At 40.8% G+C, this 19512-nt stretch overlaps 1 protein-coding gene across 12 annotated transcripts in view; it reads right to left on the bottom strand.

Moving 5' to 3' along the window:
- PBRM1 (polybromo 1) overlaps nucleotides 1-19512 on the bottom strand; it is a 65991-nt gene continuing 46479 nt past the window's right edge. For 7 of the 12 annotated variants that reach the window (XM_057407763.1, XM_057407764.1, XM_057407761.1 and 4 more), the window contains 8 exons: nucleotides 19250-19433; nucleotides 17806-18016; nucleotides 13446-13647; nucleotides 9307-9465; nucleotides 5399-5554; nucleotides 2930-3000; nucleotides 1537-1753; nucleotides 1-1218 (listed from right to left, as the gene is read on the bottom strand). In XM_057407763.1, the coding sequence (XP_057263746.1) occupies nucleotides 1046-1218; nucleotides 1537-1753; nucleotides 2930-3000; nucleotides 5399-5554; nucleotides 9307-9465; nucleotides 13446-13647; nucleotides 17806-18016; nucleotides 19250-19433 (1373 nt within the window). In that variant the 3' untranslated portion in view covers nucleotides 1-1045. The remainder of the gene's footprint in view (nucleotides 1219-1536; nucleotides 1754-2929; nucleotides 3001-5398; nucleotides 5555-9306; nucleotides 9466-13445; nucleotides 13648-17805; nucleotides 18017-19249; nucleotides 19434-19512) is intronic. The other 5 variants (XM_057407773.1, XM_057407770.1, XM_057407774.1 and 2 more) reach the window with 2 other exon arrangements.

Genomic DNA, 19512 nt, shown 5'->3' with positions numbered 1-19512 from the left:
TACCGTACAGTAGTATTTTACTTTAAAGTTAATTTCAGCATCAAATTTCTTTCAAAATTTGCATTGCAAAACTTTCATTAAGGTGAATCAATACACTTAAAGAAAGCATACAAAAATGTCCTACAATGCCCAATCATTAACAGAATATGTGTGAATTTATAAACATCACATTATTTCACTAAGAAAACAACTCCATTTCTCCTCTAACTTACCTTCCAAGACCTGGACTGGTGCAAGCCTCTCCCCCACACAGACGGGATTGCTTAGGGAGGAATCTTCCCCTTCCCAATGCTCTGTGTGAGGGACATCACAGAACTCCAAAGCAGGTCACGGCAGATGACACATTTCACACACATGCCAGCACATGTATTCTGTTACTGATTTAGGATCGCAATGGCCTTGGCTACACAAACACCGGACAGGATTGGACAACATTAGCAGTCAAGACACCCTTGTCCCGTTCACACTAGCACTTCCACGATTGCTGTGACCCACTCAGCTGCCTCAGTATTGACCTGAAATGTCATTTTACCTAACACTAATGCGCATCTTACCTTTAGCTTCTTCTAAGAGATCCTCCCTGTTCACATCCAAGCGATTTCTGCTGGAAGTGGCTAGCACACACAAGCACATGTACACATATTCTTCTAAGATGTAAACTATGACTAATTTCACATTCCACTGTATCAATCTGTAAATACTTTGTTTTCTTTTTTCTTCTTTTATATAAAAACAATGGCATCAGAGTCTCAGCAATAAAGTATAAGAAAGATGAATCCTTGACTACACTTAACCAATTATGAAATCGCCTTTCAAACAAAGGAAACATATGCAAAAAATTTGTGTATTTGATAAAGTCAACTTAATATAACAAAAAGTGAAATATGCTTATTAAAAGTGTCCTTATATAAAAATGGTCTTGCAATGTACAGTAAAATGCAATACAAATTATTGTTGGTTACCTCTTCCCACCCAGTAACTAAAACAGCTATTGTTCCACAAAACTCCTTATATGCCGGTATCAAAGAAAGAAGCAATTAAGCAACTAAACATTTTCTATGTTGTATGCCTGACGGATATTGAGGGTGTCTCGGAGCATCAAGTCTCGCAGACGCCACAATGCATCAGCCATTGTGGTATGAGCCCCTTTACTTTTCAACCAGTGTGAAGGGAGCCGGCTCTCTTGTTCTTTCGATAAGTGGACATCTCGTCTTCGTGCTGGAAGGTCAAGAAATGGTCCAGTTACCTACTGGCCTTGATATGCCCCACAATTTTTCTATCAAAAGGTGAGTATAATTCTACAGTGTAACTTTCACCTCTAGTATGTAAACCCATACAATTGATTCTTAGATTTATACAACGTCGATGGAATTAGCCTGCTGATATACTCCCAGTCTATTGACTTGGCTTTAAAAACGTGTGGGTTTTAAGTAAGCAGCAGATTTACTTAGCATTTTCAACAGAAGCAAAAAAAATATTAATGGTTGTGAAGTGTGTTCTGTCTGGAAACATCCCACCCTGTATCAAGAGCCTTACCTGCAAGGGTCTGGTCCCACTTGCTGATACTATTTGATTCAGCACTAAGCCCCTCAATGTATTTCAGATAGGCTTCAGAGTGAAGAAGCCTTTGTGTCTTTGGTGGAGGGGAGACGAACATGGGAGTTGTGGGCTGCTGCATAACGGGCTGACTCGCTGGGCTCTGGCCGGGGTACGGAGGGGGGGCCTGCTGTCCTGGCGGGCCAAGGATTCCTATCTGCAATGACAAAGCAATGGGGAGATCACATCTGGGGAAACTGCATTTCACATCTGTGCATCGGGTCATCCTCATGCAATGGAGCTTTAGAACAGGTTACGAGCAAAGGTGTAAGAAAATTTTCCTGGAAGACACCCACTTCAGCCAGGGCTATCTGCTGGGGTCACTGACATGCACAGAGAGGAAGGAAGTGCACACAAACCATATTCATATTTAACAGACCACATTGTTCGTATTTCTAACCTATGTAAACATGCTCTTGATTATTATCACCATTTACTCCCCTCTCCTATTAACTTTAATCGCTCCCTTTGCCTCCTTTGCATTTCAGGCTTTCTCTAATTTGATCAGAAACTGTGTGGCCTGTGAAGTGCAGGCTTTATTTCTAAATGCATTCTGTTTCATCGAGTTCAAACTGGGACACTTCTGCAGGATAGATGCTAACTGCTGCCAGGCAAAAACCAAATAAACTCAGTCACCCAGAGGAGTTCCCACCACTGTCGTTAAGTAGCAATTAACCTCTTAGTAACTCAGTATGATGACATATACACTTTACTACTTTCTCACTCAAGTTCTGGGTTTCTTTACACCCTCCACCTAAAATTCTGTTTCTCTTAATGATGCAAAAATTTAGCCAATAAAATTGGAAATGTGCTGAACACTTCATCTGTATTATTCACTAAGAAGGAACATTTGATCATCACTGCTACCCAAGCTCACAAATACTGAGCTGCCAATGAACATTTGCTTTGTCAGTTTGTGAAATATGGGAGTAAACAAAAGTTTTGACCCACTCATCAACAGCTGAAAAGGTGGACAGCACCCTCTCTGCATCACCAAAGCATGCAAAAATCTAAATCACTAGCAGTTTAACAGTGTGTTTAAATGACTTGTCTTAGTTGAGTAGAAGGAAAACAAAACCAAACTGTTATCTTGCTTATGCTGTAGAAGTTATCCCACTGGACAGAACCCAATTAGTCTGATAATTCAATCAACAAATACAGACTGACACTCTGAGTGTTAAGATATTAACTGAATTTAAATACATCAGTGTACATTTTGGTTATGTCCTCCCTGGGAAAGGCTATGTGCATCCCTATGTGTTTTGACTGGGATTTTGTTCAAATGCTAAATTCAGAACCTTAGAGCCACATAAATAATGCAGAAATGACTCACCGGCTGTCCAAAAGGACTTGCTCCGGGTGCTGGAGTGCCTACCATGGGGGACACATTTTGGCCTATAACACCTATATTCCAAAATATAAAATAATTAGTCTTATTTCAGAGCAGTGACAAATACCTCTTTGGTCTTCTACAGTCAGAATTTATACGTTGATATCATTGCTCACAGTTATCTTAAGCAGATGTATGACATTCAAACATCCCCTCTCCCCCAATGAAAAAAACCTAAAACACTTTAGGAATTTCTGAATGAAGAAGAAAAGAAAACAAAGCTAATATGACAACTAGCAAATACATGGCCTGTTGAATTCATTTAAGAAATCCAAAGTGAATAATTTTTGGTTTTCAGGTTCCTTTCACATTACTTAGTGATTGCCTGACTAAATCTTTTCATTTATAATATAGGCTTCTGGCTTGACAGGATCTTCCTGGAATCCTTTGAGAAAGGAAATGCTTATTTGCTTTAGCAACATTTAACATTTCCCTGTGGTTTTATAAAAAAACATTCACAGCAGGAGGAAATCCAAGCCACTGCATAAATTCTGTTAGATCTCAGTAATATAAAACACTATTTGCAGGTTAAGCTTAAACGGTCTTATATATGAGACTGATGAACATTTGAAATAAACTTAAAACCACAAAACTTGTTAGTTTTTCTCAAACATATCGAGGCTTTCCCCTATTGCACGCAGTGCAGCAGAAAACACCCATGTCAGTCTTACATTCAAAGATGTAAAACCTAAATGAGAGTCGTGCAGTTCCTGATATGATACATACAGGATATGCTTTGGTCTGAAAAAAAGGAAAGTTATGAGTGCTACTGCTTTTCTTTCTGTTTATGCCACTTCTCATATCCATTCACTGGAAAAGCTTCAAACTAACTGCGCTCTTCCTGGGGTTTAATTTGCATGCAGGTTTCTCTACCAGTGGTCAAAATACGTGCCACTGCATTTTGCACACTAAAGTGTATTTCGAATGCATTTTCCGTTTGATCACAGGCCCCATTTTAAATGCATCTGTATAAAGAGCAAGTCACAAGTTGGGAAAAACATTGATAATACGAATTGTGGAATATGGCACGGAATTTCTTTGGTACAAAGCAAAGAGGTTTGGTAGAGGGCACCCTCACCTTTCCAGTGTTAGAGTATGGCTTCACCCTTGGCCCACCCTGCCCTATTTAGCACCACTTCACGTGTGGTCTTCCATTCCCAAGCATTATTTTTTCCCTAACCCATATCCTCTCAAGTTTAAACACCACACATACAGCCCACTTCTCCAGTGAGAAAAACTCTACAAAGAAATGCATTGTCCTGGATCCATCTCCCAAACGTTTGTATTGGCTGATGCGTGCTAAGCGTCACTGCCTCGGTGAGCTGGAGACAGGCTCACAGACACACAGCTCTTCTGCTGGCACTATGGTGAATCTTACACACCAGCGAAGCTGCCCGTCTCGTACTGATGGGTGATGTGAAAACCAAGCACGCCACCAAAAAACAACCCAACCTAAAGCAATTGACATAAAAAAAGTCTTAACAGAGCTTCTGACAAACACAGTTGTAAGTGGGGTTGGGGTAGGCAAACGAGACCACTTTTGCCCACAGCTCGTTTAACTGCTGAACAAATTCAGTTAGAATTTGAACATATGGGATGCACAACTTCTGAACAGGTACATGAGTTATCAGAGATAAAAACTGAAAGAAAACAGGATCAGATGGCAAATGAACATTTTCTGCCCCATAATGGGTACATGTTAATGGCATTAACGCTGGAGAAAATGTTTAGTTTTCATTCAGCCTCACTTTTCATCAAACGTGTGGCAATAAAATAGGAAATGTGTAACAGATATGCTCTCAAAAATTAATTCAAAATTTGGCCACAGTAGTGTACCGAATTTACCCTATTCCCAAAAGTTTCCACTTACTGTTCTAGCAACAAGGTTTCATCTGAACACTGGTTCATAATAACACATCAGTGTCCCAGAAGCCAAGGGGTCTTACACGACCAGGTTCACTTAAGTGCAGTCTGACTACTAATAAACATCAACATATTGAAAAAGAGTTCAGTAAGGAATGAGAGCAATAAATTTGATTTGTAAGCCCACTTTAAATAAAAACAGGAGGAGAGGAAGGATGCTGTTCATTGTTCAAGGGTATGAACAGGCTGGTTTCAGCTTTTCAGCTCTCTGATAAACTCAAGCACTATTGTCAGGTTTTCTGGCTGGAGCAGCGTTATGTTTCTCCAGTAACCCTTCCCTGCTGGTTTACTGGACATGCTGTTCTGACACCATTCTACATATACCTCATACATTCAGCAGTGCGTGGTGTGCGCTGCAGTTAAACAAACCTGCAATGTTCAGAAACAAAAGCTGTGACCAAAATAAGCTGCAGACAATATCTGTAACAACTGGTTAAACAGCAAGTACATGAAAATGAAATAAGGAGTGAATGAGGATGACATTCTTACCGGGTGGTGGGATGCCTGGGATGCCTGGCATACCTGGCGGAAGTTGATGGGGTGGGGGCACCCCTGGGTGAAGTGGCTGCATGCTGCCCATGCTAACAATGCCATCAACTGGGCCCTGCAAAGGTGGCAGCACCGGTGGATAGCCACTTATCATGCCTTGAAGGACACAACAAATTTCAAACATGCATCAATAACATGCAATATGATCTACACAGTAAGACATGCGCTACCCACAAAAAAAAAGAAAAAGCACCTTTAGTACAGCAAGACGATACCACAATTAGTATCGTGCAAAAATGAACACAAATTAAAAATTAACAAAAAACTTTGTAAATATGGAGCACTATACTTCGGATGAATTAGTATTTAGTGAATCTGTATGCTTCTTACGGGGCAACAAATGCTGAATATTCAGGTATGTTAACACAAGGAATACGTTCGGCCACAATTAAATGTTACTAACGCAAGCGATTTTAATACAGCTTAAAGCTCTGCATCTGCATACAGATTACAAACGCAACACTACCCACACAGGCTTCACGCACAGCCCTGCTATGCGGGCTAGCTCAGAGACCAGACCCAACTAGAATAAAAGTAAAATCCCACACGTTTTTCTGCAGTGCATATGCAAAATGAACACACAAAAGCCCTGCAGCATTCGCATACTTAAAACTAATGGCAGTGACGGGTGATTTTAATTAAACCATCTTCAGTATGAACTGAGAAAGTAACTCAGATTTGAAACCAGACAGCACTGGATGTGCTGGGCTGCAGTAACTTACACTCACAGCACTAGACCTAAGTACAAGGACTTGTAAGGAGCACCTGCAGCCCCTCACAGAATTTCCCTGTCGATCTCTTCAAGGTGTCTTTCTAGGAAAATCAGTGCTATGAGGAAGACAGTATTGTGCTGCTGCTATAAATTCACTTTTCTGCATTATTCTGGTTTCAGCTCAGGTTTGCTGCTATCCATCAGGTGAACCTACACAATCTAGCTGCACTATTTTTATTAGGTCCTGGAACATACCTTGCTCGTACTATGCTTGTTTTCTAGGCTTTTTGATTTAAATGGATGTGTTGTCAGGTAACCAAGCAAAGGGGTTGGAAAGACAATGAAAAGATGACAGCGGACAGAAGCAGGTCGAGAGAGATGAGGTAAGTTTAGAAATGCAAAACTGCTGGGGCTTCTACAGTCTGTGCCAAGGAACTGCCTGAGTGTTTGCCACATTCCGAGTAACACATACAAGAACCTTTCAGAACAGGGGTTTCTGGAATAAGACTGGCTAAAACCTCACATGAGCTCTGACTGAAAACAAAGCTGTCACAAGCCTAGGACTGAAATATATCAAGCAGCTCCACAAAAACAAGCTTAATTTGTCCCTTCCCCAGGAAGAGTTACAAAGGTGAGAAACCTGACATTCCAAAGCTTCACATGGAGCAAACAACAAGAAAATAAAGAACCGATCTCCCTCAAACCTTCCTTCCCCACAGGACACCTAGACTGACACTTATTACGAAGGTCTTTGGTACCTATTTCATTTGTGCCTCTTTATTAACACCATGAAATTCGTATTTCTAATGGAAAAAGTAAAAGAAGAAAACCAACAAAAAGGGATGTAGCTACTGCCTGGTACTTTCAGTGCAGCCCGAGCTGCAATCACATCTTCAATGCATTTACATATTCTTCTGAAGCTTTAAAACGAACAAACCAAAACAAAGCCCAATGAAACAAACCCATATTTATCAATCATGAAAGCTTATTTCTACATTTCCAAGTGAAATACTCAACAACTAGCTGCATTAATAAAACTGTCATCAAATCTCCATGAGAAATCTGTTCTTGTAGCTCATCACAAGATTGTAGGAGCAGCCACTTTCATACCCCAAGTGTAAGTTACCACTTTGATTTTACAATAGTAAACATGAGCAAACTATGTCCAGCTCCCACAGCTCTGATTTACGTTCTCCCAGTTTTTACTACAACAGTGTAAGATGAAACAAACTTTTGAATGCCTAGATTTAAAAGAAACTAGAGCACTGCACATCAAGAAAAAAGCATCTCGGAAGGCATCCAGATCTCTTGGACTTGTGGGCCATAAAGAAGTTCCATGAACGACTGTGATGGAGAAGTTCTCTGAATTCAAGACAAGCGATCAAATGATGGAGAAGGATGTGAAAGAGGTCTCAACAGAACAAGATACTTTCAAGTAAGTCTTGTGGAAACCAAAAGATGAAATACACTGTTTTTCAAATGAGACACAAAAATAGAAAGAGTTTAAAAAGATCCACTTGATCACCTGCTTTAAGGAAGTATTTCTCAATGTTGAAGTGAAGAGACTTGAATGTTTAACCACCTGCATAAGATGATGATCTTAATTACAGGCTTGCTTTTGAGGAGCCTGCCACAGGAAGTAAGTTAGCATCTGTAGTCTGCAGGACACATCTTTTGAAAAGCTTTCAGGAAGTGTTTATAGTATTATTGCCCATCAGCACCTACCTCCAAAAATAGGAAAAGTGACTCAATGCCAAAAAGCCAAGAACCAAACCAGGGAAACACAACCACAAGAGGATGACATTTTGACATATTCTAGATTGAGGTAGGTTACTCACAAAAGAGATCAGCACTAGAGAACCTTTTTTTCCCCCTTTTCCTTAATATATGCACAGACGTGCAAACACACAAACCCACACACCAACTGCAAACAGTTCAGAGGAAAACTAGCAAGAACAAAGTGAAAAAAAACACAAAAGAAAAGTGCAAGGCAGCGTAAACAAATGCTTTGTCATCTGGAGACCATGAACCAAATAAGGAATGTGCCTTCAGTTTAAACATCCATGCAGCCTGTTTACTGAAAAGGGATTTAGAGACCGTGATGAAAAACGCTTCAGGCTGTCAGCTCTAAATACAGCCACAGCCTGTTAGATGGGAAAGAAAAATGACAAAAGAATATATGGAATAATTGGAATGCCTTAAGGGAAAGTTAAAAATAAAACCCCAAACTCAAAACAAAACCCCCTCCAAATGCTCATTTTTACCTACTTGGCACTATTTTGACCTTCACTGAAGTAATTAATTATTTTAATTAAAAATGGGGGAAAAGAAAACCTACTAGGTCTTCTTTGAGCCTATCTGGTCAGAGCCAATTCATTTTCTCACCGATGTATGGCTGATTCTCATACACGAATCTCCAGTGGAGTACACTGTCTTCAGATCTGAACCTGGAAATAGTTACTCCAAGTATACCCCCTATGAACTTAAGTCAGATAACGAAGAGTAATGAGTGCAACACCGAGCAGCAGGGACCTCGTGGAAGAGTTCTCCAAGCTCTGTTCTAACCTGAAAAATCAGCTGATTAAACCAGCAATGGCGGCATTCTGTATTTGTTTCTGCAATGGTTCTAGATCCTAGTCTGCTCTGCTTACTGCTGTCTGATCAGCAATGCTGTAAAGCCTTTGCTTGGATTTAAAACCAGACCTGGATTCTGTTTGCCTCTCACCTTTCTGACAGTAAACCCAAAAATAATAATTTGCCTCCTACTTTACCACTTCCACCGATGCTGCATGCACTAGAGAAGTATTCAGCTCACTCCCCTTCTGCCACGTTACAAGGGCTAAACATGAACTCTGCAAAGTGGAGTGAATAAACACGACTGCCCACAAACAGAACAGGACAACTGCACAAGGAGGGCCCTTTTCCCCTTCGTTTCCAACAGGCTACTCACTACTGGAACAAGTAACATGGGACTACCAGGCTACCTCTGCCGTTATGTATATTCATTATGAAGAAAGACTGAAGAGGTTGAGCCTTTTCTTCCGTAAGAACAAAGTGACCCAAGAGAGTGTTCAGAGTTATGAAGGGGGTTGATATAGTGGATGAGGAAAAAATGGTCATAGCTCCTACGTTTTACCTGCAACGGGTGTCAACTGCTGATTGAGCATTCCCATTGGTGTTGGTGGCGGCACCACCCCCATAAGAGCCCCGACAGGAGTGCCTGCCCGGGGGGAGGAATTCTGCTGCTGTGCTGCTCGCTCTCTCTCCTGCTGCTCAGCAACTTTAGCTGCCCGCTCTGTAAAAGTATTTTAGATTTTCAGTTCTGTTTTGTAACCCAGAATTTCAAAATATTATCTGTTCATTAAAAAGGACTAGTCAAACACTGGCATAGTTTAGTCAAATATAAAGTAGAACAGATGAATCTTTTTGTTTTATACAGCATATGATTTGGTTTCATGTGGCTGCAGCTAAGACTTTTAGAGAACCTTTCATCAAAAATATTCCACAAAGTTTTATCTCTTTCTAAAAAAAATATAAATAATTCATATAAATAAATAATAAAATCAAAATTTTTAAAGTCAAAGAACAAATTTGATAATAACACCAGTGTTACCAACATGAAGCAGCAGTCCAGCACTAGGCTCGGTCCGCACTTGGAAAACAAGGCAAAACGTTTCCTCTTTTGACACCACTGGCTCAGCTAAACCAGTTGCAGCCAAGGCCAGCAGCTCTCATACAGATCCGCTACCAGCTGCTGAAGGGATTTTATGCACCAGGTCTACCAGATGTGCCCTAAAGTAAGATGCAAATAGCAGACAGCAGTGCCAGCTGGTGGCCCCTTTATTCTCGTGCTCCCCGTAGATTTTACTACTGATGCAGCTGAAAAGTGGTGGCAAAGTTGGGAAGCATTTGGGAAGCTTCTCTAGTGTAGAGAGGTCCTTAGTGTTTGGAACATAACAAGCAGCAGTTTGATAAACCAAAAATACTTTTCTCTGCCTTTTTCTGTCAGTTTCCCCATCTGGTCCCCTTTGAGCTATTATTCCTTTTGTTTTTCTGAAGATGTCTAACTCACATTGTGCTGCTCACTGGAGGTCATGTGTGTCCTTTGTACGATGAATCTGGTCATTATCTCAACCAAGTTTCCCACTGTGACTGCAAGAACAAAAGATCTACTGCAGGGGAATCTGACCAGAGGACAATTTGATATTAAGGGAAGGGCAAAGGGTGATGGGAAGAAGAAAAAAAAAAAAACAACAAAAACCCAAGCAAACAAAAAAAAGGAGATCTACTGAATGCCCACTCAAGGTGCTTTGGGAGCATGCAAGTAGCTGATTTGTTCACTCTGAACGTTGTATCTGACTGACGCAATGAGGAACAACAAAGAATAATGAATGCAGCATACACAGGCAAATCTTAATAACAGTGAACGAAGGGCTAGAAGTTTTCTTGCAGTTGGTGAAAGATGAAAACTGCCACTAAACCAGCAATCAAGGTCCTCTGCCAAACAAAGGCTAAGAAGTAGTTCATCAAGGAGATTAAGTTATGCATCCTGCCATTGTTACTCATTATCTCTAGGGTATGACTTAAAATGTCTATCACACATTTGTTTCCTGCAGAACCTGTTTGTGCAGCTTCTAGCACAACTTCCATACACTGAAAGACCAGTTTCATTTCCAAAGGCAACTTGCTTCTTTTCATTCTGTCACTTCAGGAAGAGATGACGACGCACAGAAACCCCTAAACTGACTACAGGCAACTTATACGTGATTGAGCACAAAACACACAAGACATTTTAAGGGTAGATACTGAAGCAGAAAAATTAGATTATCAGATAATCCTCTTCAGAGGAGAGCAAGTATTTGGGGAAAAGATGAAGCAGCTGTTCTGACCCTCACCTGCTTCTGGCCAGCTAAAAAAAACGGTCAGACAAAAGCAAAAGCTCTGGAGACACTCTGATGAATGAGAAATTACTGTTAGTGTTCAGCTTTACCAGACTTCAGAGTGCTGAGGTTTGAAGAAGGGCCTGACGCAGCACAGTACTCGAGTTTTACCTAGACTCTATCCATGCTGTGATTGCCATGGAACTAGCAGATGAAATGTCACTGCCAAAGGGAACTGCAGCAGGTATCTGAAAGTTCAGCCTCCAGCATTCATCCTAACACTCAATACTAAACCCAAATCGTTTAGGCCAGGACTTAAGATCATTCAAACAACATTTCTAACACATCTCAAGCACCAGGAAAGAGACCTTCTGCTTTGAACAGAGCTTTTCCTTACAACAGGCCTTTACCTCAATCCCATGCATTATTTTATTTTGAGGAGTTCCCACAGTTCACTTAGCCATGCAGGCATTTCCAACACAGCCTATTCTTTGCTCAACTATTGCTAAAAGACAACTATTGCCCTGCACATACATCAAATGAAATTTTCACTGGATCAAAATGGATCTAAAAGGCAAACTACTTTTTAGCAAAACATGGACAAGCACTTTTTCACTGAGATGTCAAACTATGCCTGCTCCCTGCTTTCTGGTGCACATCCACGCTAGAGAGCATGTGAATTTTGACTCATCACAGTGGAAGGAGAGGACTTTCTCTCCTTTCACACCTGGCAAGCAAACACAGTTTGCACACTTTGTAACCCCATCCCAACCCCTCAAAAACCAAAGGTAGGTCTAGTTCTGGGCAGACACCAAGCTAAAGAAAATGCAGCCCAAAAGCTTTGGAACATTTTAATTGAGAAAGAGGATTGAATCGGAAGCACACAGGCAGTCATTAACACAGTGGACAAACAGTGGCTTCCTGCAGAAATGCATGATGTCAAGCTGCTCTAAGATAGGAAGCAGTGACATGCTAGCCATCCTAGTGCTTAAGAATTAGGCTGCAAGGAAAGATCTACCAATAAAAAGATACCACATGCACCTGGAGGGGTGTAAAAGAGACCTACAAAAGGAAAAAAGGCCACAGTATTTTTACAAAAAAAGAGCATTACCATTTCCCTTCACAGCAATTGCAAAGAAAACTTGCACATAGTTGAGGGGTGCTATATTATTCTCCAGAAGTGCAAAGAGGTACTACTGCAAATTCAGAAAGGACTGAGGTGGCTGAGAGTGGAAAGTGATAGCATGCAAACATCTAGTTTGAAAATCAAAGCTGCCTTTAAGTTATGAGTATGCAAAAAACCTACTGAATCTCCTTTTTAAAAAGCAAAGTTAGAACTTAATTGGGCAATAACTACCCAGGGGGGTGAAACTTCCCTACCAGAAGTAGCATTTCCTGCCAATAAAAATGCAACAGTTGCTTAAAAAATGGCTTTTGCATTGGAAGTCATTATTAAGTAGACATTATTGGAAGACATTATTAACTAGGGTAATAACTATGGATGTTAAGCCAATGTTTATGTCTTGGGTAAGGGCCTGCTGTTAAGGATCACCTGTATTTTATTTTAATCAAATAAAAGCTGAAACACAATGACCAGTATCAGGAAGAAAGGGGGGGGGAAAGAAGGGGGGGGGGGGGGGGAAAGAAGGGGGGGGAAAAAGGGGGGGGAAGAAGGGGGGGGGGGAAAGAAGGGGGGGAAAGAAGGGGGGGGAAAGAAGGGGGGGGAAAGAAGGGGGGGGAAAGAAGGGGGGGGGGAAAGAAGGGGGGGGAAAGAAGGGGGGGGAAAGAAGGGTCTAAAGTGTCTCACGCCTGTCTCAGGCTTACTTCAGGATATGAAATCTCAATAAAATCAGTTACAACAGTTGACTCAATCTGAAGCTGAACCACAGAGGTCATATTTACAGTATCATAACAGATTGTGTATCCTTGACTTTACTCTATCAAAGCTTTTTAGGACTCTAGGTATTGTTAATCAAAGAACTCTTTCCCAGTCAACTTAAGCCTTGCTTACCTGATGCTACAACTCTGAAGAGCTTCTTGTCCAAAATTCCCCCCCAGTCCTCCTTTAAGGAAGCTTTCACAAACCATTTTTCCAACTGACTTACAGCCCAGGGACTTCTCACTCCTTTACTTCTAATTTGCCCCATTTTCTTGGTTTCTGTTCATTTGGTTATTTGTGGCAAAGACATTTAAATTACCAGTTGTGCACTACATAACTTAAACATGCTCTTTGCTCCTCTTCAGTCATCTCTCAATATGAACTTCTCTTTAAGGTACGTTCAGAACACAAAAATAAGTATCTTCTTTTATTAAACCTGTCATCTGAATAACAGCAATGAACGCATTGAGAAAGAAAAATAGCAGAAAAGAGTTTAGCATCTTAGTTTTTATTTACCTTCATATTCTGCTTTCTTTGTTGCTTCCAAGTTTCTCCATTCAGTTCCTACAAGCCTGCTGAGCTCTCCAAAGGAGTAATCTGGGTGCTGAGCTTTAATCACAGCTCTCATCTCACTGCTAAATAAGATGTACCCACTCATGTTGATCTTCCTTTTTGATCCCTCCTTCTTGGTGCTGCCCTTAACAGACTTGGGAGTGGACTGTGAGAAAAAGCAGTTATGACCACAAGTGTACAAAAGAGAAGCTTCTCGACATACAAAACTCAAAGCTGTGAGAAATAGTGCTTTTAGATATTCCTAGTTGAACTTATTTGCACAAGGAACATCCTACATTACAGCCCCTAAAAAGAGACTGCAACTACTGATGCATGACAAAAGCGTATGTACACACGAAAAGTACACAGGGAAAAATAAAACCATGGAAAATGACAGCGTTCTGATGCTTTTCAACCCTTCCACACATTTATGACTGCGGATTTTAAGAATTCCCAGTAAAACAACACAGAGTGCTTACTACCAGCTAAGATCGTTCCAAACTGAATGAGGGGACTAAGAAAGGCTGAGTAGCAAATAAGTGATTATTGGGAATGCCAGGAGAGAACAAAAGTAGTTGTGTTATGTCACAGATTTCACCCATTACGCTGCTCAGAAACACTGCCAACACAAGTTGAGTAAAACATTTTATTTGCCACTGCAGTTGAGGAAAATGCATCCCCATTTCTTCCTCAGCCTTTGCAACCCCCACTCTTCCAGGCTCCATCTTCCACTCTTCTCATCCCTAAATGCTCTCTATTTCGCCTGCCAGGATTTCCTTTCTCTCTAGTGTTCCCCTCTCATCGCATATATAGTCATTTCTCCCTGTAAAACCAAACACTGCTTTGCTGATCACTGTTTACCTGCACAACAGGTTCACATCACGCTCTGATGCTGCTGGTTAACAAAAATTCTGCTCCTTTGCTCTTCCCACCGTGGATGCTCCTGTTGAGAGCTCCTTGATGTTTCCAGCCATCAGAAAATTTCACCTATTCTGACAACCATTGAGATACCAGAGCTGGAAGCCCCTTTCTGAAGGCTCCTTCCACCTGTATTTGTCACAGGAGACCATATTTCACCCATGCTCTGATCACTAAGCTCCACTAATGTCTCACCATACCAAAACCCTCAAAAGGCCCTTCTCATAATCCCAAACATTACAAATTTCTCACATCTTGAAAAGAGCAATTGTTTCCAAATACCTGGTGGGGAAAAAAGGAAAGAAAAATATATGCAACGTTCTTCTTCCTATCCTGAAATTCTGGCCATGTTACTAACTCCTCCTACTTGCCACTATGACCCCACAGTTCAACACTCCTCTCTCACCTAAAAAACAAAGCTTCAGCAATATCAAGATGCTTAAGAACTCTTGCTCATCAATTTAAGGTGGGCACTGGAAAAACTGGAGCCATACTTGTGCATCACTCCACGCTTCCCTGTGTTAATTTTCAAATGGCAATCTTTCATTAGGAACCTAAAGACAACACTGGTCTTTTGGGGAGGAAGTCTTCTAGGTTTGTCTCTAAGATGGAGGAAGCAAAGAAAACTCCACACAGGTTCTGGGATGACACACAGGGTACATACGATTCATCCTGCCTTCTCAGGCAAGCCCACATTGGCAGATGGAGCGTTCTCAATTCAGGAACAAGAAAATCCAGTAATATATTTGGTCTTTTATACATCTGCACTTAGACAGCTGCAAGGTTATAAGCTGCTTTTGCCTTTATAGTGCTTGCAACAGTTTTGGTCTAATGTAAAAGCCTACCCATCAGTTTGGAAGGACAAACAGGACCTTGAGAAACCAAGAATTCTGAATTCAGTTCTTGTATTCCCCATTCTTTTACATCTCCAATGCAACCATTTTGAAATGAACAAAATCTTCTGCATTTGAGTCAGACAACTGCATATTCAGTTCTAGATGTGTTAAGAGAAGAAACAGACAAGGACCCTTTTCATGCCTTTTGTCATCCATGTTGCTAAAGCAATAAATTAAGTTGCACATCTTTTTCTTTTTTAGGTTTGGCTTGCTTCACAGCAAACTGCAGCAGGAGAGTATTATCCACCTATTTGTTAAGCCCCACAATACCACTTATTCACTTGTCCTGACTCTTTTATGCTTAGGTGTACAAGAGCTTCTTTGTTAACAGGAGAAAAAAAAAATAAAGTTTAATAGTTCTGGGGTTTAGCAGTTGTTAAATAAAATTCCATACATTTAAAAGAAGATGAAGGAAACACATACCTTTTACCCAGGAGCTCTGTTTAAAGAGACACTTTTCACTTGGTACATGAATAAAACACATTATCCGAAGAAGAAAGTGTATTTGTGTGCTATCTCCAGCAAAGTTAAACTGTGCTACAAATGCCAGCTCAGACACAACATGCCTCGTTTCCAAATCAGCAGTGTGAGGAATCTGCTAGGGCTCTTGTGTATCACCATCCCCTTCTTAGCCTGTACTGGTATTGATCCCTTTCGGTTTTCCTTATTTGGTTTTGGGGTTGGTTTGTTTGTGGTTTGGGGATTTTTTTACTGCAATTTCTACACTTCAGAGTTCACATCTGTCTAAATGTACTGTAAGGGTGGTGAGGCACTGGAATGGGCTGCCCGAGGAAGCTGTGAATGCTCCATCCCTGGTGGTGTTCAAGGCCAGCTTGGACAGAGCCTTGGGTGAGATGGTTTAGTGTGAGGTGTCCCTGCCCATGGCAGGGGGTTGGAACTGGATGATCGTAAGGTGTTTTCCACTCCTAACTATTCTATGATTCTATTCTATATACACATATGCTGGATATATCCGTCGAGCCTGACCAGTTATCCTAAAAGCTCTGCAAGACTGTCCCATTACAAACAATTTAAAACCCCCATGCAACTATCAACTTTTTTTAATGAGATATTATATATTAGTATTTAAATAAAACTTCTCAAGGGAATCTGGGCAAAATACATCTATGTAGAAAGACACAAAGCAAAGGAGATCAAAAGACAGGGAATGCTGCAGAAGGCAGCTGGACACATTTACTGTCCAATGCTCCCCATTTAAACTGCTTTCAGCAGCTGCCATGTGCTTAATGACATAATAATTTGATTCCTCAAAAGTTACCTTTCCCTTGCTGAAGTGGTACATTGGGTGGTTAATGCTGGTAACATGCTTTCTATTTGTAATACCCTGCTAGAGTTTTCATGCTACTTATGAAACTGACCACTATGAAATTAAAACAACAGCAACGAAACAGCCTCGCACAGGAAAATGCATTTGGTGGTCTGCCCACATGGCAAAAACCCCACCATCAAACCCAGCTAAAGCCTTCAGTTTCATGAAGTCTTTCTTCATGACATCCAAAGGCAGTTACTTCTATCCAGGGGTCACAGCTTTTCTTCACTCACCAAAGAAGTTGTCATTTCACAGTCAATGTAATGCAGCAGAAATCCATAACTGCTGGTCACAAAAGGGTCTGAAACTCCCTCCTGCTCCCAGCAGGTAATTCCCATTGCCTCTTTAATGCTGGCATTAGCTTGGATGTGGCAATATGATGAGACAGATAAAGGGTTTAATCCAGTTGCAAACAAGCTTTTTTGGTAAGGTTAATTACCAGCTAAAGAAGTTCCTCTCCCTGCTTCAATACTCAGTTACATAAATAGCAGGGCTTGTGTAAGAAACACAGCAGGAGAGGGAAGGGGATCAAAAGTCCCCCGGTTAAGCAGCAGCTATGACTCATCCCACATTAAAGTGGCATATAACCACACACAATTCCTCTTTTATTTTCTCTACATTTATCAGAAAATTAACACTAAAACTTCTAGGGCATCCAGTTCTTCTAAATTTTTTACACGTTTTTATTTCCAGGTAAGAATGGTAACTTGGTTCTAAAAAACTGACTTTTTTCCTTCGAGGATGATGCACAACATTTTCTAAAACCATAGCAAAACTGTAACACCCAAAATGCCAGACCTCTTCAAAAGTTAAGGAAGGGCTTAAAAACGGGTGTTGGGTAAATTGAAAATTGTAATTAACCCCTTACATCCCAACTTCATTTTCAATATAAGGACTTGACACTTCTGAGCAAGTATCATAGGAAACCTACTCCTGAGAAATAACATTCACGTATCATACAAAAATTATTTCCTTTAAAAATATTTTAATGGGCTTAAATATTGTCACCTGGATATCATATTGGGTATGCCAAAACTGCTCTATGTAGCTGATCCCATAGTCTCATAAACTGCAATATAAACCTCTTATGTGTATATGATAAAATGTTACTGTTTCTTTGTTTATTTGGGTTGGGAAAAGAACATGGAATATTTAAAGGCTTCTCGAGGAAGACCCTTACCTGTGGAGGAGTATAAGGCATTATATCCAATTCACTAGTTAACGGGGCCTGAAGCTGAGGCATAGAAGGTGTTTCAGTCATATCACCTTCCTCTTCTCCCATCTCTTCCATGTCCTCATCACCTCCTTCTAACTCAGCAAATTTTGCTTCTAGCTGCTGAATTTTCTTTTCCAGCAGAGGAGATGGTTCCTTCTGAGGAACTATGGGTTTTCTGAAAGGTGGAGGAGGAAGAAAAAAGGCAGATGAGAATATACTCATCCAGTACAGGAGATAGCATATATTTTGGGAGAGAAAACCGAAGTGTTTTCCTTCCCCATTGAACAACATGGGAACAGTGGTGACTTAGGTTGTGCCTGTGCCTCCTTTCAGAACACTAAGCAGAAATCATTCAGTGTCCATGACACTGTTTCATTTCAGTCACTTTTTTGAAGGATTTACTTATTTTTTTTGAGTTAGAATTTCAAAGCAGCAAATACTCCATTTTTTTGACAGGAGGCAGTCAGCACCACATCTTCCTTGGATTTTAAATTTTACTTTAGTTAGAGCATAATATTGTTATTAATATCAATGTTCATAAACTGAAAAGCTATTTGTTACCCATAATGAGTACTGAAGTATTGTAAAGACATCCAAGAGAATTTACCAATCTGATAATGCAACTACTTTCCCTGAAGTCAGGAGAAGAAAAATAAGACATCCACTGGTATTAAGGCCATGAAAAGGCTGATGTTATCCGAATTCCTTCCCAAAGTGTGATTAGTCACAACCCATCTTCTCCTACAACTGTGTCTTTTGTATATATATATACACTGAGTCTAGCGGGGGTAGTGTTAGTTATCTGCATAGTAGCCTGATGGTGCCGTGTTTTGGATATGTGACCCCAACAGTGTTGATAACACATCGATGTGGCTGTTTCTGCTGAACAGTGTTGGCACATCATCAAGGCCTCTTTTTTTCCCCACTCTGCACCACTAGCAAGCAGGCTGGGGGTGGGCAATAAGGTGGGAGGGGAGACAACCAGGACAGCTAAGCCAAACTGACTCAAGAAATATTCCATACCATATGACATAGCTCAGCAATTAAAGCTGGGGAAAAGCAGGAGAAAGGGGGACACTCAGGGCTACGCTGTTTGTCGTTCCAAGTAACCATTACACATCCTGAGGCCCTGTTTTCCAGGAAACAGCTAAACATCTGCCACTTATGGAAAGCAGTGAATTAATTCCTTATTTTGCTTTCTTTGTGCGTGCAGTTTTGCTTCACTTATGGAACTGTCTTTACCTTGACACAGCCTTGATTCCTTTTGCCCTTATGATTCTCTCCCCCATCCCACTGCAGGAGAGGTAAGCGAGTGGCTGGGTGGGGGCTTAACTGCCAACCAGAGTTAGACCACCACAATACAGAAGAGTGCTCAGGTGACCCCCCTTCATTCCCATTCCATTTTTACCTAAAATAGTATATTTCATCATCTACAACTTTTGCAGAGAGTGAAAACCTCTTCAGCCCTTTAAATTTCTTCATTTGCTTGTCGCTTTCATTGTAGCGGCTCTCACAAAGGAAAACATCGTTTTCAGAGATTTCTGTTGGTCTGCAGGAGAGGAAGTCTTTGAACGACAGAACTACACACTTTCCTGCAGAAAGGAAAGAGCTGGGTAAGAAGGCAGCCACACCTGCAGACATTTTACAGAAAGTGTGGAAAATCAAGGTTTT

The sequence above is a fragment of the Pezoporus wallicus genome, unplaced genomic scaffold, assembly GCF_028554395.1.
Source record: "Pezoporus wallicus isolate ANWC-B61680 ecotype Strahan unplaced genomic scaffold, APGP_CSIRO_Pwel_v1 contig_3568, whole genome shotgun sequence".
Taxonomy (NCBI): domain Eukaryota; kingdom Metazoa; phylum Chordata; class Aves; order Psittaciformes; family Psittacidae; genus Pezoporus; species Pezoporus wallicus.
Note: the sequence above shows the minus strand (reverse complement) of the source record. Positions and strands in the feature narration are given on the sequence as shown.